Genomic DNA, 19726 nt, shown 5'->3' on the forward strand with positions numbered 1-19726 from the left:
AGGGCCCTACACAGCGAGGGAAGTAGGCAGAGACGTAGTGTGGACCAGGGATCGGGTACCGGTATTTTTTGTATGGGAATGAAAACGGTATTTTTTCGTTCTTTGCTAATTATATAATTTCTAATTGGGCAATCTAAAAACAACAACTGAGAGTTGAGACTTACATTTCGAGTATAAAATAATTCGAAAAATATGGTTATTTCGAAGTTTTTGCAAAAAAAACCGGTTCCGGCGGTTCCGATCCCTGGTGTGGCCGCGCTAATCGTCCTCGACCGCCATACTGCCCTGCATACTTCCCTCACCCCTCACCACTTCCTATACCACTCGTTGAGTGTGTGGCCATATATATAATTATTTTGAAAGGTATTTTTGACAATTTTGACGTTTTTACGAAGCTGGAAGCTGACTGACACGTCTGATGACGTCTGTTCCTAGTTAGTCATTATTATCTGTTTCTGTTTCTTTTTGTAGTTATTTGGATTTGATTCGCACCGGCAGAGATAAAATGTTTACTCAATATAGTTTAGTGATTAATGTTTGCAAGCCCTAAGGTGCTTTTATTGTTAATAATTAGACGTGAATTATCCAACAGGATTTCAAAATGTTACAGCCTAATTTACTTGAGATAGTGCCTGATCAATTATTTCAAAACTATTTTATCAGCGAAATAGATCAAGTACAGAAAAAACTACAATATGAAATTGAAAGGAAGAGAGAAGAGTTACGCGCTATGGTAGGGTAAGTGAGGTCCCTAGAATGACTACATAACCCATATTATTTTCACTGAAAGATTAATCAAAACACTAGCTTCATCAGATTCATAATAACCGCTTAAATGAAGTACAGATTTTGCGCACCCTTCAGTTAACCTGTCCGATCCTAAGGGCCCTAAAATATGTGGCGTAAATAAAATTTCCAGATCTCCCGCGCCCTTGTAAACCTTAACCGAGGTTTAGACTAGCAAGAACTTGCATGCAATTTTCATTACATTTCAGTATCTGATCAAACTTTTGAATGCAGTTTACCTTAGTAGTCGGCAATGTAACGTTAATTGCATGCAAGTTCTTGCTAGTCTAAACCTCGCTTTAGGCTCGTGGGATCGTGGCTTCAGGTCGTGGCATCGGACATGTTATAAAATAATAAAAAAGCCTTTTATTTCTGGGATGAAACTTAATCTAAATTTTTCTAAATGTCTAATATCTAATGATCACTCCAGAACCCTCCTAAGAGGTATAGGCCTCTTCCAGAATCTGCCATTTTCTTCGGTCTTGGGCCTCCCATATCCAGTTGGCCCCCACTGTTTTAATTATGTCGTCCGACCATCGTGCCAATGGCCGTCTTCTCTTCCTCTTTCCGTCTGGACCTTTCCAGGCCGTTGTGTGAAAAGTCCACCTCTCGTCTTGGAGTCTGGCAACATGGCCAGCCCATCTCCATTTTTGTTTCTGGGCCTGGCTTAGTGCATCTATAAGCTTAGTTTTTTCTCGGATTATGGAATGTCTGATCTTGTAAATTTTTCTTATTTTAAGTATACTCCGTTCCATGCCCCTTTGGCATGAAACTATGGTCCTTTTGGCCTTTGAAGTGAATTTCCATGTTTGGCATGCATAGATCATTGTTGGGAGTATGCACATATCCATTACCTTCTTCTTAAGCTTGATAGGTAGGTCGCTTTTTAGGGTTTCTTTTAGACTCCAGTACTTATTCCAGGTGTTTTTAGTTCTTCTCTCAATTTCCTGTTCGTTTGCATTTGGGTTGAAGCTTACTTGTTTTCCCAGGTATATGTATTGGTCGACATACTCTATATTTTCATTTTTTATAGTTATCTGATTTTTGTTGCTATTTGACATAACTTTAGTTTTGCTATAATTCATTTCAAGTCCAACTTTTTTGCTCTCTATGTTCAATGTGTTCATCATATATTCTAAGTCTTTACTACTTCTTGCAAACAGGGCCAGATCATCCGCAAATCTTAGATGTGTCAGGTTTTTTCCTCCAATATTTATGCCAAGTGATTTCCAATCTAGCTGTCTGAAAACTGATTCTAGCACGGCTATAAAAATTCTTGGGGATAGTGGGTCTCCCTGCCTTACCCCTCTCTTAATGGGAAATGATGGGCCAATTTTGTCAAGTTGTATTTTGCTGGTACTATTCATGTAAATCTTTTTAATTACTGCTATGTAGGTGTTGTGAACTTGTTGGTTTTCTAGTGTTTCCCAAATGGCTGAATGTAGTATGGTGTCAAAAGCCTTCTTGTAATCAATATAGGCTATATAAAGTGGTGTGTTGAATTCTTGGTGTTTTTCTATGATTTGTTCCAACGAGTGTATGTGGTCTACTGTTGAAAAACCCCGTCTGAAGCCCGCTTGTTCAAGTGGTTGGTGTCTATCTAGGATGGTGCTTATTCTTTTTTCTATAACTGATGAAAAGAGTTTGTATAGGATGGGCATTAAACTTATCGGTCTATAATTGTTAACATCGTTAGGATTCCCTTTTTTGTAAAGCAGTATTATGTTTGATTCTGACCATTGACTTGGAATCTCTATAGTTTTCAATATAAGGTTAAATAGGAATGTCAGTGGAGTACACAGGAGAGACTCTGCGGCTTTTATGGCTTCGTTGCTCAGGTTGTCTGGGCCTGGGCTTTTGTCAAGTTTCAGAAGTTGGATGGCCTTTGATACTTCGTTCTTCGTGATATTTTCTAATTCATCTTGTTGTTGTATGTTGTTGTTTTGCAGAGTTGTATGATCTTGGCTTGTACTTATATTTGTGTTCTCATATTCTTTTGTGTTATATAAATATTTGTAGAATGCTGTGGCTACGTCCAAGACTTCTTTGCGGTTATGAGCTGTTGTTTGCTGGTTTGCTAAACTTTTAATCCAGGTTTTGTGTGTTTGTAATTGTTTATAAGCCTTTTTTAAGCTGCTTGTTTGGGTGAGATGCTTTTCTAGTATTCTAAGTTTATAGTTCTTGTAGTCGTTTTTGATACATTTATTTGTTATTTTGTATAACGCCCTAAGCTCGTTTTTCATGGACCGTGATTTTGGTTTCGTTTTTTGTAATTGCTGTCTGCGGGACAACAGTGCTTTTGTTCGTTCTGACAGAGCCAGGTTTTCTTGAGATTCCTGACTTGGTCTTTCAATTTGTTGTATGCTGGAGTATATTGCGTTTGTTAGGCTATCATAGTATGTTTGTACAGTGTTGTTTCCTTTGTGGTCTGGGGCAAGAAGGTCCGGTATGTATTTAGAAAGGTTCAATTTGTATTTCTCTATATTCTCTGTTTTACATAGTGTTGATTTGATGTTTATTTTGCTGTTGAACTGGGATCTGCTCTTTCTAGTAGAATGAATGTTGATAGTAGACCTGACCATCTTGTGGTCCGATGGGTAGTTTATGTTTAGGACTTCAACATTTTGGAACATTTTTGGTTGGTTTCTTAATATGTAGTCTATCTCGTTCTTTATTTTTCCATTTGGTGAGCACCAGGTCCATTTGCGATTTGGTCTTTTTTTGAAGTATGTATTCATAATTGACAGTTGATTCTCAAATGCAAATTCCACCAGTTTCTCACCTCTTGCATTTCTTGTTCCATACCCATTGTTTTTTATTATCTTTCTCTCTTCTTGTAGTCCCGGACATGTTAAGTTATTGTAAATAATAACATTAATAAATAAAAAATTATGTTTCAATCCATTATTTTTATAAAGTTTGCTGTTTAATATTTCAGGGAAAGATACCGAGATCTGATCCATGCAGCGGATACTATAGAGGAAATGAAGACAACCACAGAAAGTACTCTAAACCACATCACAGGTATGATGGAGACCTGTAAGAGCCTTCATGATACTCATCTTGTTGGGTTTAAAGTTGATAAAAAGCAGACACATACTTCAAGGTAATAATTTATGAATTGCTTAAATACTTGCTGTGTGCTGGCTGTGATCATTATTAAACTATAGCATTACTATATTGTTTTTGAGATTTACATGTTACAGACAGGATCCTTTGTAACTCTAGACCAGGGGTCACCAAATAGTTCCTTCAGGGGTCCGGTTCTTAAAATAAAATGACCATCGCAGTCTGTTTCTACTTGAGTTTATTAGGTAACCAAAAACAATTTGGTCGGATCTGAACCGCAGTCTGCCATTCGGTGACCCCTGCTCTATACAGTTGTCTTGAGGACCTACCACCAACATTGTAAACTCAAAAATGTTGCGGTAAGCCCTCTGGACTTATTAAATACCCAAATATATTTTAAACAAAATATTTGTAATCATACAACTGGTTTACAAACCTAGCTGTAATCCCACATTTTGTCATTGCTATTCTGAAACTTTGTATAGTCATCAAAAGTCTTATTTCCAGTTTCATCAATGTAAACCCAATGAATGGTATATCAGTACAAGTGAAGATGCTGATGGAGATTCCTGAGAAGATTTGGAAATGCATTGAAGCTGAGGACTTCGTGAAGGCTACAAGGTTGTTTATAATGGCAAGGCATATCAACACTGGTCAGTACTCTTGTATATTGAGTATATGTGACCACGGCCGGCAAAATATCCCACTGTCGCTTGCCATAAGAACGCCTTGACTGGTTATTTGTATAAAGATACAAGCAAATCTCGTCCTTAATGACAAGCGACAAAGTGGGACGTTTTGCCTGCCGTGGTCACTGGTCACATATAATTTCAGATTAAAAATTGATTAATAATAGAATATCAACTCGAATGTTAACTTTGCTGCCTAAACTTAAAGTTTCAAACTGAGAAACAGAGGTTATCAAACTTTTTGCCCCACATAAATCTAACCAATTTCCAGACAAAAACAACCCTACTCTGAATTTTATATTAAAGGAAAAAATCGAAAAAGTTAAGCTTCCGGCAGGACTTGAACCTTGACCCAATCTGTGCATCGCTTGTAACCAGTTGAGCTACGGAAGCCTACCAGAACCCCGCAAATTTTTCCGTTCCTTTCCTTATGTTTACACGCCTTTGGGCCTTTGGGGTGGCATAACCGTACTCTGTATTTAAGAAAGTCTGGTAACAGGCATATGTCACTTGTTGCGAACCCTTTGGGGGTTCCACCCCACCCCAGACAAATATGAACGCAACCATATTAAATGTATGAAACCGATATGCGTCACGACACGTCAAACAAATGTGAACCGGGCTTAAGTACCCACAAGTCCCACAACGCAAGTCTTATTGATCTTACTGTGTGACTTAATCAATTTGTGTAATTATGTCTTATAATATTTATTTTTATTTATTTGTTTATCTTGTTTAGATATTTTGTTTTTATTGTACTTGCTATCAATATGACTCATTCTTACATACTTTACCCTAATAAATTAATGATGAAATCTGAATGAAATGCTGTATTTTCAGGGCTCCAACTGCAAATAGGCGGCAAGAATGTGAAGCCCGGCATGCAGTCCCTGCAGCGGCTGATACAAACCCAGTGGAGTTCCATCTCCAACTTCAACCAAACCATCATAGATGTTTGCAGGCAGAGATTGCAGGATGTTGACATCAGTGTAGAGGTATAAGAAAGCTGATCCAGTTTAAAAAAAACCGGCCAAGTGCGACTCGGTCTCGCGCACCGAGGGTTCCGTACTTTTTAGTATTTGTTGTTATAGCGGCAACAGAAATCACGGTTCATGAGATACAGCCTGGTGACAGACGGACAGACAGACAGACAGCGAAGTCTTAGTAAAATGCACTTTACTGTGTCAATCATTTGGACAATTTGTAGATAGAATAGTCAACAGCAATACTTAAAATTTTTCCTGAAGCAGAAATTTTGTAATAGGCCCTAGTTTTTTTAGGTGGCCAGTTCCTGCCTCACAAGCCTGTACATCCTCGACTCCCAAAGCATGGTGGAGCTCCTAAACACCTTCATAAGTCTCCACAGCAACAGCAGCTTGAAGTCAACTCTGCAGTTTGAGCTACAGCACATTCTAGAAGGAGATGTTAAAGCGCAGATCAAGGAGAAAATTGTGAACGCTGTGAAAATAGTTTTGAAGACTGTTGTTTTGGTATACGCTTGTTTTGTTGGTGAGTTTCTTTTATACTGATTACCATAGGAATGACAATGTCTCCTTGCATAGTAAAATATCGGAGTAGTGAAAGTAATTTGGAAGTTTTTTTTTTTTTTTTTTAAAGTATAACACATTTTAAACTTATACTAGGTTCGCCAAACTTGCGTTTAACGGCGAAATGATGCACTCATTTTCAATGTTAGTACCTTAATCTAAATTTAATGATTAACTTATCTTACTAAGGTTAATACTTTCAGTTACTGTTACTAGGTTTTTAATTCTTTTAACCACCAAAGATGTTAACGCGCGCAGCTGCTGCTCAAAATCAACGCTCTCGCATTCTAACAAGGTTCACTTCACGATGACGCGTCGTGCACGATAGGCATGGCGTTCTAAGGCTTAAAGGGAATGTAAAAGTACCACGTGTCTCTCAATGATGTAAATACCGTAGCTACTAAAGGCTACTGTTATTGGCCGAATGTATACACTAGTTTTTAGGGTTCCGTACCCAAAGGGTAAAAACGTTACTCTATTACTAAGACTCCGCTGTCCGTCTGTCTGTCACCAGGCTGTATCTCATGAACCGTGATAGCTAGCCCACAATTTTTTTTTATTCTGTTAATAGTATTTGTTGTTATAGCGGCAACAGAAATACATCATCTGTAAAAACTAGCTGTCACGGTTCATGAGATACAGCCTGGTGACAGACAGACGGACAGTGGAGTCTTAGTAATAGGGTCCCGTTTTTACCCCTTCGGTAAAGAACCCTAACAAAGTAAATATAGTAACTACATGTAAAAGCTATGGATGTAAAAGTATTTGTATTCAATTCAATTTATTTATTTAGCTTGAACATACACAGTTGTTATGGTTACATGTCATTGGGATGTTATAGGTACATATTGTAGCTATTAAGTGTAAGTACATGCATGTATGATCTACCACATTATGGCATGCAAAATCTTAGACTGACTTAAAATAATAATCTAAATAATCTAATTACAATTAAAATGTCAAGTCATCAAAATATTCATATATTGTTTTAGAAAACAATGGAGGAGCAGTGCTCACCAAGTTGAAGGATTTGTTCCAAGTGGATTCTGAGACTTTGGTTGAAATAGTGCAGTTTAGTGATCCGTCCGCGCTAAAACTTTTACCCCCTGTTATCGCCAACTATAGGTTAGTCCATGATAATACAATAAAATAATAATTCAGCCTATATGCGTCTCACTTTCTGAGCACAGATATGCCGTGTGCAAGTACCATAAGCATAATCACAAAACATTATGTAACTTGTTATAATTTTAGATTATCATCAAACAAAGAAGTGCAAGAACTAGCAAGAGACGAAATAACTACCTGCGTTCAAAAATGGAGTGTATGGGTAAAGTCCTTCATAGATGAGAGTGTGAAGTGTCTACTCCAAAACGTCACCAGGGTCAAAATACTGCACGAGATACGCGAAGAAGCATTTAAGATCGGTAAGAAAATAACACGGGTGTGTGGGATTCAGAAAAAAAGTTAAATAGTTCAGCATTGTGTGTTACATTTTACATTGTAAGTAAAAAGTTCGTGCTTTTGTTTGAAAATCCCAAGATATACAAGAAATGCAACTCTGTTCCAATTAAAAGCGGTTTAAATTATATTAAAGTAGGTACAACATATTCAATAATCATAATTAGCCGGGTCCACACAGTGCGAGCATACGCGCGAGGCAATTTCCTCGCGCACAAAACAGCCAGTGTAGACGTGCCTCGGCCGAGGCGGCGAGCGCGAGGCACGTCTACACTGGCCGTTTTGTGCGCGAGGAAATTGCCTCGCGCGTATGCTTGTTCTGTGTGGACCCGGCTATTAGTACATTTCGATAAGTATTCCAAATTATACATTTTTATTCCAACACGCCTTTTTTTAGAAATCCCCGAAAACTGGACCGCCATATGCTCCTCCCTGGACATCCCAGAGGTCCACGTGTGGTGCCATTACTTCCAACCACTCCTCACCGCTCGAGTCAAGATCATCATAGACAACAGATGGACTAAAGTCTATGACGCCTTTAAAACGCAGATTCTGGTCGATTTGACTCGATCTGTGGATAACGAGGGGGAAATTGATATAAATTGGTTCGTGTGGAAGGACCTTATTGGGGATACTGTTATAGAGTCGAGGAATGAAGTTATAAAGGTCATGAATTCACTTATGAGAGGTGAGTGATTGAAAGAATAGCGATTAATATTGATATTCATGCATCATTACTATTGTTATAAAGCCTACATTACTAGAATTATACTTTTAAGGGTGTATTTTAATATATTTTGCTCGTGACGACAAAATGAAGCCATAACGGATCACAAGCTCAAGTTTTTCAAACAAAATTAGACCTTATTTTAGAGCACAGAGTATTTAAAATAGAATGTCATGTTTTTACGAACTTTGTCGTTATCTTAAACCTAAGACCCCGCGTACCTACAATTTTTTGGTTACATTTTCCACAATGTCTTATTTTATAGAGTAACTAAAGAGTTCAGAATTCAAAAACAACTGCTTCTGTGTCTCAGGAGTCTAAAGCAAAACTCCGAGTACTAGGCTTATATCCAGAGATATTAATTAAAACATGAGACTTTAATTTAGATCGATTTTTCCCGTGTAGAACCCTATGTTTATCGAAACATTTGTATGTAAGTTTGATGTTAAATATACATTTTTGTGCAATCCAGGCATGTCCCTCCAAGATCGCGGTTTCACGACCAACTTAGAGAAGCTCTGCCAAGACTTAGACAGCGAGTTGCAGAAACTTCTAGAGGACCTCAGAGTCTACCTGTACCAGGACAAGAAGGGGACAATTCAGGAGAAGCTGTTGTTCACGTATGAGGATAAGGAGGATCTCGCGCAAATGTATAGTGATAGAGAGGAGATTGAAGTCTACTTGATGGATACGGCGGATAGTAGTATTGAAAGGTATGTTTTGGTATTGTAATTTGTAAATGATTAAATACGGAATAAGGGACAGTTTGAAACAAGTTATTGTTCACATATGAGGATGAGGAGGATATAGCGCAAATGTATAGTGATAGAGAAGAGATATTAGTGTGTTTGAGGGATACGACGGATAGTAGTGTTAAAAGGTATGTTTTGGTATTGCAACTTGTAATTGGTTAAATGCGGAATAAGGGATAAATAAGGATTTACTTGTTTCCAGTATGCTCCAATACATAAAAGTGTGCTTCGAAGAGCCAGCACTCCAATCATCAGAAACCCAAAGGAAAACAACAGCAATATACACCGCCCGATTCATCCAAGCAATTCCCATCATTATGCTCAACCTACGCAAGTGCTATATTCCTGAAGTAACTTCTCTTACTATTGATGAAAATGGGTTGAAAAGATGGAACGACCTGTGTGGGATTTTGAAGCAGAATTGTTTGGTTTGTTGGGGGAAGTGGATAGATATAGTGATGGAGAGAGTGGAAGAACTGACTAAGGATCTACCTCAGGAGTTTACGTTGGAAGCGAACGTTGATTATTTGATGATGGTATGTATTTAAGTGTTTACAATATAAACTTTATTCTAATGTCAAATGTGTGTTTATTGAACTGTTTACTGATAATGTATCTAGTATGTCAATGGAAAATATGTAGCTGAAAAAATGTTTAGCTTTTAAAACTAACCATTATATTTTCCTCAACTTCATGTCTACGATTTTGGTTTTACTTTTCACCTAAACTAAAGTAAAGACACTGTTTCGTGTCGTGTTTTTGAGCGTGTGTATGGAATTGGGTTTATCTATTATTTTGCTGCACCTTGACGACATGATAAGCGTCTGTACAATGTAGTTTGTAGTTATGGTAATTTCTTTTGTATATAGTCAGAATTTGTATTTAAATTCCTTTTAATTCGTTACAGCAATGGGACGTCATAAAAATAGAAGAAAAAGACGATGAAGGCCAAATTATTGAGTCCACAATCAAAGTCCCGGCCGGGCCATCTTTAAAAGTACAAGAATACCTCTACGCCGTCAGCAGAATACTCGATGAAGTCGTACCCCATACTTTACCAGTAGAAATCCACACCTTATTTATAGAGAAAATCACCACTATCACTTTCGCACACTATAATAAAGTGATAAGAGAGAAAGAGGCAGACATAAATCAGAGGTGTGCGCTTCAGTTACTGATGGACATTCGACATTTGACCTTATTGCTTGTGGCGCGAGAGAATAAGAAATCTATGGATTTTTCTCATGAAATTTGCGAGTTTTTAAGGTCGAAAATTGATCCTTTCGACTATGATGTCTTCTATCCTTACGTGCAGACTAATTTGAAGAGATCCGTGCAAAGAGTCCAGGTAAGTTTTATCGTCTTGTGCTCCAGAAGCGAGTTACGGTTACGCCCCCGTTGGGCGCCACTGTAATGTGTAGGTACAAAATCTTTTATCGTAAGAGTAAAATTAAGTAGAAATAAATTCTGCACTCAGGTTCTATAGGTAACTTGCATGTATATGGGTTGTCGTTTACATACAACCGCACATTTTGTGATCAGCTTGCAAAATGTTAAACTTGTTGAACTAGGTACCTAATGCAAATATATATTTATACGGAAAAGCGAAACAATAATTAACAGCGTAACGACGGATTCAAAATAATTGGGTCGGGGTAGTTAGTATAAAATGATCGCGATTTGCGCTTTTAAAATAATATGCAAAATTTTGAATATTCTCTATCGCTCTCTCTATCTAAGTATAAGTTGCTCTATGGTTTACTAAAAGGGCTAGTGCTGCACTGATGGCAGGACATTGCAGTAATACCCCCTACCAAAGATAGATATAACTCCGTAATAGATGGATACAGTCTAAGGAAAAAACGTGCCTCGTAAATCACGAAAATTTGATTCTCGATCAGAGGGCGCTACTAGCTTTGGCCTACTGTCGTATAGATTGCGTTGACGGTTTCGTTTGTTATTTAACAATTTTAACGCATATCAGTGAAAGAACATGGGTCAAAATCATAAAAATAATTAATGCAAATAAAAAAAAACATTTATCCATATTTAAATACATTTTATCGTATTTTTATAAATCTTCATTTTTAGTTTTAAGGTGTGTCGATAGATGGCAGTGAATTTACTGGGGTTACAAAATTTACTATGACAGTACCGCTCTATCTTATTACATCCTCTTTGTCCCTACATTCATATAATCACGCCTATTTCCTGGAGGGGTAGGCAGAGACCACGGATTTCCACTTTCTACGATCCTGACATACCTCTTTCGCTTCCTTCACTTTCATAACATTCCTCATACACGCTCGCCGGTTTAGGGTGCTCTTGACCTGGCCTTTCTTCAGGATTTCCCCGATCTGATCAGAGAAAGTCCGCCGAGGTCCCTCCAACTTCCGTTTCTACCTCTCCCTTATACACTCTCTTTGTTAGCCTTCTTTCACTCATTCTTTCCACGTGTCCAAACCCTCTCAACATACATTTCTCAATTTTTGTCACAACATCTTCGTTCAGTCCACACTTTTCCCTTATCACATTTCTATAAGAAGAGAAGAGGCATTTCGTCTCAAATAGATTTTTTAATACAGTTGCTCAAAAAGTGGTACTTTTTGTGGCTGCGTAGCGTGCGAGAAGCTCAATTTCTCGAACTAGTGCTTTTTACTTTTTAGTTCCAAACTATACTTTCGAAACGCAGTTAAAATTGAATTTAGCGCGGAGCAGGTACGCGGGCCTCACTCGTTACTCCTCGGTGTCGTTGACCAACCCGCGCCGGGCCCGCGGCGGCCGCGGCCGGGGCGCGCACGAGTATGAAGGTATCGCGGGCTGCGGCAGCTCAAGTATCGCGGGCTGTATAGGTACTTTTGGTTTTGGTTTGGTTTGGTGGTATGATTCTACTAATGATATATTAATTTATTATTTTTTCGCAATTGTATTAAAAAACGTCGTTTACAACACGTGTAAAATGTCTTTTTACCACTCGTACCGAGTCTTGCCACTCGCTTTCAGCTCGTGGCAAGATACCTCGGTGCTGGTGGTAAAAAGACATTCTTTTCACACTAGTTGTAAAATGTACTATTAAGCAGTTTTTCTGAATTTCAGACATTGCTAGGCAGTGTGATCCTCCAGCACGGGCAGCTGTCGGGTATAATCGGGCCCTTGCCCGTGTCGTCGGGCGGCAGCGGCGACCGCTGCGCGGCGCTGCTGGCGGCCGGCCGGGCGCACTGGTTCTCGCTGCTGCCCGTCGCCACGCAGCCCAGCCGAGAGAAACAAGACAAGCCGGTACGTTACACACACACACACACACCTGCACAGATAACATTACACTCTAGAAGATCATACAATCTAAGATTCTAAACATTAGAGCCGACCGGCCGACCTGGCCTACCCTCTGGCCTGGCGACCGGTCTGGCCTAGTGGGTAGTGACCCTGCCTATGAAGCCGATGGTCCTGGGTTCGAATCCCGGTAATGGCATTTATTTGTCCGATGAACACAGATATGTGTTCCTGAGTCATGGATGTTTTCTATGTATTTGTATATTATATATATCGTTGTCTGAGTACTCACATCACAAGCCTTACCGTGGGAGTCAATTTGTGTAAGAATGTCCCTATAATATTTATTTTATTTATTTAGAGCGTTTTCACATGTCCGACCCGATATCGGATGTAGGATCCTACATCCGCGTAGTCACGCCGCAGGGGCGCGCCCGGACGCCGTCTTTAGCGGTCACGCACACTACAAGCATATGCCTACACATACGCACACAAACAAATATTATCGGTCCGACAGCTGACGGGGTGTACCGACGTGGCTGAATTTATCGAAAGCTATTTTCCGATATCGGATGTCAGAAGGCGCCTATGACAAAAACAGCTGCAGGATAGTGCCATTGGTATTAATTATTTATCGTTTTTTAGTAATATTTATTTACTAAATGCATAAATAAATACAGAGAAACACATATATCGTACATTTTACATCCTTCCGACATCCGATATCGGATCGGACGATGTGAAAACGCTCTTAGGCTGAGTGAAACTGGAGAAACCGGTACTTTACACATTTAAAACAGACATTGCTAGGCAGTCTAAGGGTACCGTTCGGATTTAGACTGCATCAGCGATACGCTGCCTCATTGCTGCCAACTGTATTGCTGTAGCAAATGTCAAAAATCCGGGCAGCAACATCGAATTTGACATTTGCGACAACAATGCAGACGGCAGCAATGTCGCACTGCAATACGGCCAACTGCATTGCTGTAGGAAACGTGAAAAAGGTTATTATCAAGCCATTTATACGTCATTGCTGCCAAACTGAACAAATCAGTACGCATTTAATTTTAGATTTTCCTACGTGTGTAGGGTACGAGGGTGGATTGATGTTTTTTGGATGGTGACATCCGTTACGACTCTGAAAACGGGCGGATGGAGTACCATAGGTAGCTATTTGTAGTCTATTTAGGTACCTACAGACAATAACGCCCTTTTTGGTGAGATTATTATGGTATGGTACAAACTATCAAATGACTTTCTTTAATATTATTAAACTGTATTAGTGCCAACGGAGCATTCATCCCTCTCTGAAGCTGTTTGGGTATGAACTGTGTGACAGTGCCATTTTAAAACCATAAACTACGCATGAATAACATCTTATGTGCGGCGCATCATCGTAAACCTTGTTGGTACGAAGGTTGATATTGGGCTGAAGCCCTGCGCGTCATTTGACGTCCTTGGCGGTCAAGGGTTAATTTTGCCCGTTTTATTTCTCGAGTTATCTATTCAACGTTAGTTGTGACTAAATTTTTCAAACTAAAAATTAAACACCAAAATTCTAACAAGTGAATTTGCATTAGTATTATTTTACCTTCGAGTAAGGAAGGTAGCAGACGGCGGCTTTTGCGATGCAAAATCGTGTTTACGCGTGTGCGTGTATGTGTGTGAGGGTATATGACTATATTATGGCATTTATAACTAACGACAGCATTCCGACTGTATCGGTCGATACTGTATCGCTGCTGCATCGCTACAAAAAGTCCCCGAGTAATAATAGCCTAACGTCCATAACATTGTCTTTCTAACGTACATTACAAATCGACCCGATACCAACGTCATAAATCATAAAGTTCAAAATCTCACACTCCATTCGATTTTCAGATGAAGAAAAAGCCAATGACGTCGGCGAGCCCCAACAAGCCCAGAGCGGACATCTCTGACCTGACGTCATCATTGCCCATAAACTTCGCTAACGCCCGTTCTGGCGCAGCGTCGTTCTTTAACTCGATGACTTCCGACTGGTTCAGCGGGTCTTAAGAGCCAACAGGAGCTGAGCGAATTCTCAATTTTGAGATTTCAAACTGATTATCTCCGTCGCGCTGACGGGGGCGGCGCCGCCATATCCCCGTGTGTGTGGTGCACGCACACAGACGCGCACGTCATTTGCGCTCACGGACCTTATGCCTGCAAGTCGCGTCGCGGTCGCGGCCCGCTATATAGGCATATCATAGGCTATAGCTAGTTCTTACAAACTTTTTCTGTTAGCTTAGCTCGCTACCACCACTGAGCGTTTACTTATTTCCTGTTATTGTGATTTAACTTCTTGATTTTAGGTAGCTGAATTCAATATCCTTCTACAACCTGCAATCCAAATAACATTTTGACTTTTACAGGAGAGTAAAAAACAATCATTTCTTTTCTCGTTTCCGTGCGGAAAGTATCAACTTTCGACACGCTGTGCTATTAGTACCTACATTGTGCAACGAGGGGGGTAAGTGAGATTTTGTAAAGGAGGAGTTTACAATATTCTTACCCCCGGAGTTACACACAATGGTTTTCGTTACACTTGTGATGAAAAACTAAATTTTCAGGGAAATAATTATAAAATACGGTGACATTTCAAATATTCGTCCGCCATATTGTCATTTCTTGACAGGTTAGGCATCTAAGGCACAGACCTTCGGCATTCAGCCACGATTGAAAATTTTGTGTAAAAATATTTTAAACGGCTATTAAATTAATCCAATTAAATATTATAAACAAAAATACTAAATTATAATTGTCAGTATTTTAGAAGTAAAACTCCCTTACACACCCTTATACTTTAAACAAAGTATTTTACTTATAACTTACTTGGTTCGTACTTCGTATGAATTAGTGACATATCTAATTAAAAAAAGAAAGCTATAACTCCCGCGGGAACAATATAGGCCTTTTGTTTTCCCTTCAGTACACCTGCATGAAATAAGATCTTTTCGAGCAAGTGTGATGAAAAACAAATTTGTCGCTCTCCGGCTTCGTTGATTAGAAAAAACGAAAGCCTCAGGTTAGATAAAATTATCATAACAAAGAAACATGTGACATGAGATATTTCTTACGTTGATGTAATTATACAGTTTTATTAATGGTCCGTTTTTTATTTATGAGTCAGATTTTGATTAAAATAGGTATGTTTAAGAGCTCCTAATCCTGGTCGGAATGAATAAGAAACCCCAATTTGGGACAATAGTCTAGTCTACAAAACGTTCAAGGTGGTTAAAAATATAGTGTAAGCTGTTCGCATTAAAAAACCGCAAATCGATGTACAGGTTAGCCGTTTGGTACACGTTTACTAGAGGTCAAAACAAAATTATCGACCCGCAGTTCCTAAAAAAAAAATCCCTTGGGAGGGGAGTGCTGAAACTTTTTTTTGTATAAAAAATCTTTTTTTTTTTTGTATAAAAAAACTTTTTTTTTAAACCTATCGTATTCTTCTCTTATCTATCATACGAAAGGGCTTTTTGAAGCGATTCTGAAAATATATCACATCATTACATTTTAGCCATTTTTCTTAAATTGAAACAAAAAGAATTTTCAAAACATACCAAGTTTGGGCTCCTCCAGATACGATATGGCTGATTTTTTTTTGTACAATATACCAAAAATGATACGTGATTTCCTCATATCTAACCCAAAAAAAGGAATTTTAAAAATAATTTTATTTAGTTTTTTTTAAATACAAAGTGACACAGTTAGGTTTAAAGATCTTTATTTTCTCATAAGAATACATAATATTCACTTACACGAGAATTAATTGTTTTTTCACGCAAAATACATTTTATCGGTGAGCGCACACTTAACCTATAACAAATAACTTAATACTGTAGGTATTAACATATATGACTTAAACTAAAAGTATACAAATTAAACTAAATTAAACAAAAAACACTTTTTTTTGTTTTTTTTTTTGTCGGGTATATCAATAACTTATAAACAGAACAATTAGCAATGGAATGCGAGCGTAGTTGCTACGGCCCGGACCGGCCGTTCTACTTCAATACCTATTTTACGAGACTTATGGAACTGTACTGCAGATACGGTACATATTAATCATACAAGGATACGTAATATCCATATATCCAACGGGAAATACCTCTTTAACCCTTTAACTTGACCCCAAACTTGGTATGTTTTGAAAATTCTATTTGTTTTAATTTACAAAAAAAAATGGCTAAAATGTAATGATTTGGTATACTTTTAGAATCGCCTCAAAAAGCCCTTTCGTATGATACCACACACGATAGGTTTTTGAAAAAAAAAAATGTTTTTTTCCGCACACCCTTCCTAAGGGATTTTTTTAGGAACTGCGGGTCAAAAATTTTGTTTTGACCTCAGTATGCGTGTGCCAAACGGCTAACTTGTACATCCATTTGCGGTTTTTCTTTGAAATTGGGCTTGTACGGCTGCCACTAATAGAGATACTAACTCCTAAAAATACGTATGGTACCTCATTAGATTCGGAATGATGTCTAGAAAAATGTATTCGAAGCATTCCCACATAAAAAAAGTTCAAAAGCTATTAACAAAAAACGCAAACGTACCATTACGCAAAAAACAGCAAAAAATCACGTTTGTTGTTTGGGGAGCCCCACTTAAATATTTATTTTATTCTGTTTTTAGTATTTCTTGTTATAGCGGCAACAGAAATACATCATCTGTAAAAATTGCAACTGTCTAGCTATCACGGTTCATGAGATACAGCCTGGTGACAGACTGACAGATAGATTGACAGACAGTCAGACAGACAGACAGATATTATTTTAAAGGTATTAAATATTCTTTTAAAAATTAGAAAAAAATATGGTGCATTTAAAACATATCATGGAATATACTACGGTTATAAGTTGATAGTATGTAAAGTTATTTTTTCAACAAGTTAGGCAATTATTAAGTAACCACATTTTTCTCGAACTTTCGTCTTTGTTGTAAATAAAAAAAAAAGAAAATAATTGGCGTAAAAAGTATTTCGCCTCGTGGAGCCCTTTTCATATACATACTTAATAAGATCACGTCATAAACGATTTAATAAAAGTAATACTTTATTTAAAATAAATTTTAGAATAATAGTGAAAATTGTAAAATATAAAACAATATTTTAACCAAAGTATTACTAATTCTTTTTACAATCAAATGTATGAATACGTACTTAGAACTGATACTTTTCTAAATAACGAATAAATGGACTAAATTGTGTAATTAATTTTTAGTGCAAATCACCACAATTTGCTTCTAAAGAGCAAATCAGTGACCAAAAATTATATATGATTTTAATGTTTCGTTCATATATTCAGATTTGTGTATGAAAATGTGAAACTATTATTTCTAAAATAAATTATTCGTCCCTAATATTGTCTTCGGTTACCGCGATAGTTACTCATGAAATAAAACTATGAAAACGGATTATATCGCGTATATTGAATTTATAATACATCCCGACGTTTCGAACTCTTTACAGCGTTCGTGGTCAACGGGTGACTGAGGAAAAATTACAAAATGCAAAAATACCCACATACTAAAATAATGAACAATCATAGACTACAAACTTTAAGGCTGGTTGTACATGCAAAATCGGTTCATAAGGCTAGTTATACACTATAATTATTTAGAAGATGATTAATTATGAAGAAGATGTCACAATTCCTGAGGCCTGTAAAATGCAATACCCCTCTACAGACTGCAGGAGTGTACAGGCTGGACTGTGAGTGTGGCCTATCATATGTCGGGCAGACGAAACGGAGCATTTCCACTCGGGTGAAGGAACACATAGCTGATGTCAAGCACCGTCGACCTAGGTCTGCTGTCTGTGAGCATGTCACGGATAAAGCCAATCACTCAATCAAGTTTGATAAGCCTCGGGTTCTTGCCAAGGAGAAGCGTTACATACCCAGAATGCTGCGCGAGGCCATTGAGATTAAGAAATATCCAAACTTTAATAGGGAAGATGGCTTTTCTCTACCACCAGCTTGGGATCCTGTAGTCCACCTGATAAAGGAGCAAGCGAGACATAGACTGTGAGACCGTAGTGTTGGATGATGCTGGACATTATGATGTTTTGAAAAGATGTGTCCCGCCGAGTTTGTTGCCGGTCCCATATTGGGATACCCTCCTACAATTTAGGAGGGAATTAAATCTTCTCGGGTCCGTGGTGTAGGGTTGGAGCCGGCATAGTTTTTTATCGCGTATATATATATATCTTTACTTGAAAAATAATTATAGTGTATAACTAGCCTTATGAACCGATTTTGCATGTACAACCAGCCTTAAAGTTTGTAGTCTATGATTGTTCATTATTTTAGTATGTGGGTATTTTTGCATTTTGTAATTTTTCCTCAGTCACCCGTTGACCACGAACGCTGTAAAGAGTTCGAAACGTCGGGATGTATTATAAATTCAATATACGCGATATAATCCGTTTTCATAGTTTTATATTCGTCCCTAATTTACACAATAATTATACCAAATTTGATCTCATAGCAACAGATATGTAGAAATAGAGGCAAACTGGACCGCAGAAGCCGACTTTTCCCCTCCCTTTTTCGCGGGTTACCAGGACTTAATCTCGTAGCTAGTGCGTCAGCTCAGCTTTGTATGAACCAAGGAATAATAAATAGTGTTAAACGATATCCCCTGAGGCCAAAGTGCATACTCACTTTACTTACTTCGCCTACTAAGAGGCAAATCGCGACTTTGAAAAGGTTTATCGATCTTATCACATCACTAGATTATCGACATTTAATGTCGACTATTGCCCATCACTTTTCTATCTGTGTACGTATTTAGAAACTTGACCCCGCCCCTAAAATTAGTGCGATAAGAACAACTGCAGCTTAGGCGAAAAATCCTGCGTAAAAATCTCAAAAATCGAGGTTTTGTACTCGACTGTTTCCTCCTCCAAAACTTAACCAATCGTAACCAAATTTGGAAATCTAAATGATTATGAAATTGTCTGTGTCGGACTGTTTTGATTTTTTGGCTAATTGATACCAGTTTTGAATACCACGCCTCTCATTGCGGCATAGTCAGTGAGGCCATTTTTGGCCATGTGTGAAGGGCTCTAGCGCCTTAAAAAACAAAAATATCAAAAAAAGCAAAACACACCGACACAGATATTGACAATATTAATCTGTGTTGAAAAAATCATTGCTCTAGCTTCAAAAACCACGGAGGAAACAGTCGAGTACGTTTGTATGGAGAAATGACCACTCCTGTTGGCTCTTAAGATTGATTGATGCAGTCGGACCATTCGAAGTGTTAGTCAAGTGTGGAGCTAACAGGAGGTTATATGTATGCATTCTTACTGCCAAGTTTGTGCAAAGTTAGCGTGGTCAGAGTCTATCATAGTCTATATCGTTTTTTATAAAGTATCTTACGGTATTATCTACGTTT

The 19726-nt window shown here is 38.1% G+C and overlaps 1 protein-coding gene across 2 annotated transcripts; it reads left to right on the forward strand.

The window, feature by feature from the left end:
- The first annotated feature begins 459 nt into the window (after nucleotides 1–459).
- On the forward strand, nucleotides 460–15427 carry LOC134749006 (conserved oligomeric Golgi complex subunit 1). 2 transcript variants are annotated; one of them, XM_063683895.1, is made up of 14 exons: nucleotides 461–738; nucleotides 3725–3892; nucleotides 4363–4508; nucleotides 5385–5539; nucleotides 5825–6053; nucleotides 7084–7216; nucleotides 7346–7518; nucleotides 7950–8240; nucleotides 8752–8992; nucleotides 9234–9567; nucleotides 9939–10379; nucleotides 12128–12307; nucleotides 13585–13622; nucleotides 14183–14201. In XM_063683895.1, exons 1-14 carry the CDS (start codon nucleotides 602–604, stop codon nucleotides 14184–14186), a joined length of 2670 nt encoding a protein of 889 aa, XP_063539965.1. In that variant the 5' UTR covers nucleotides 461–601; the 3' UTR covers nucleotides 14187–14201. The 2 variants fall into 2 exon arrangements, with proteins under 2 accessions (XP_063539964.1, XP_063539965.1); XM_063683894.1 differs by lacking the exon at nucleotides 13585–13622 and having other exon boundaries at nucleotides 460–738; nucleotides 14183–15427.
- Nucleotides 15428–19726: the final 4299 nt, after the last annotated feature.

This window comes from Cydia strobilella, chromosome 17 (assembly GCF_947568885.1).
Source record: "Cydia strobilella chromosome 17, ilCydStro3.1, whole genome shotgun sequence".
In the NCBI taxonomy this organism is placed as follows: domain Eukaryota; kingdom Metazoa; phylum Arthropoda; class Insecta; order Lepidoptera; family Tortricidae; genus Cydia; species Cydia strobilella.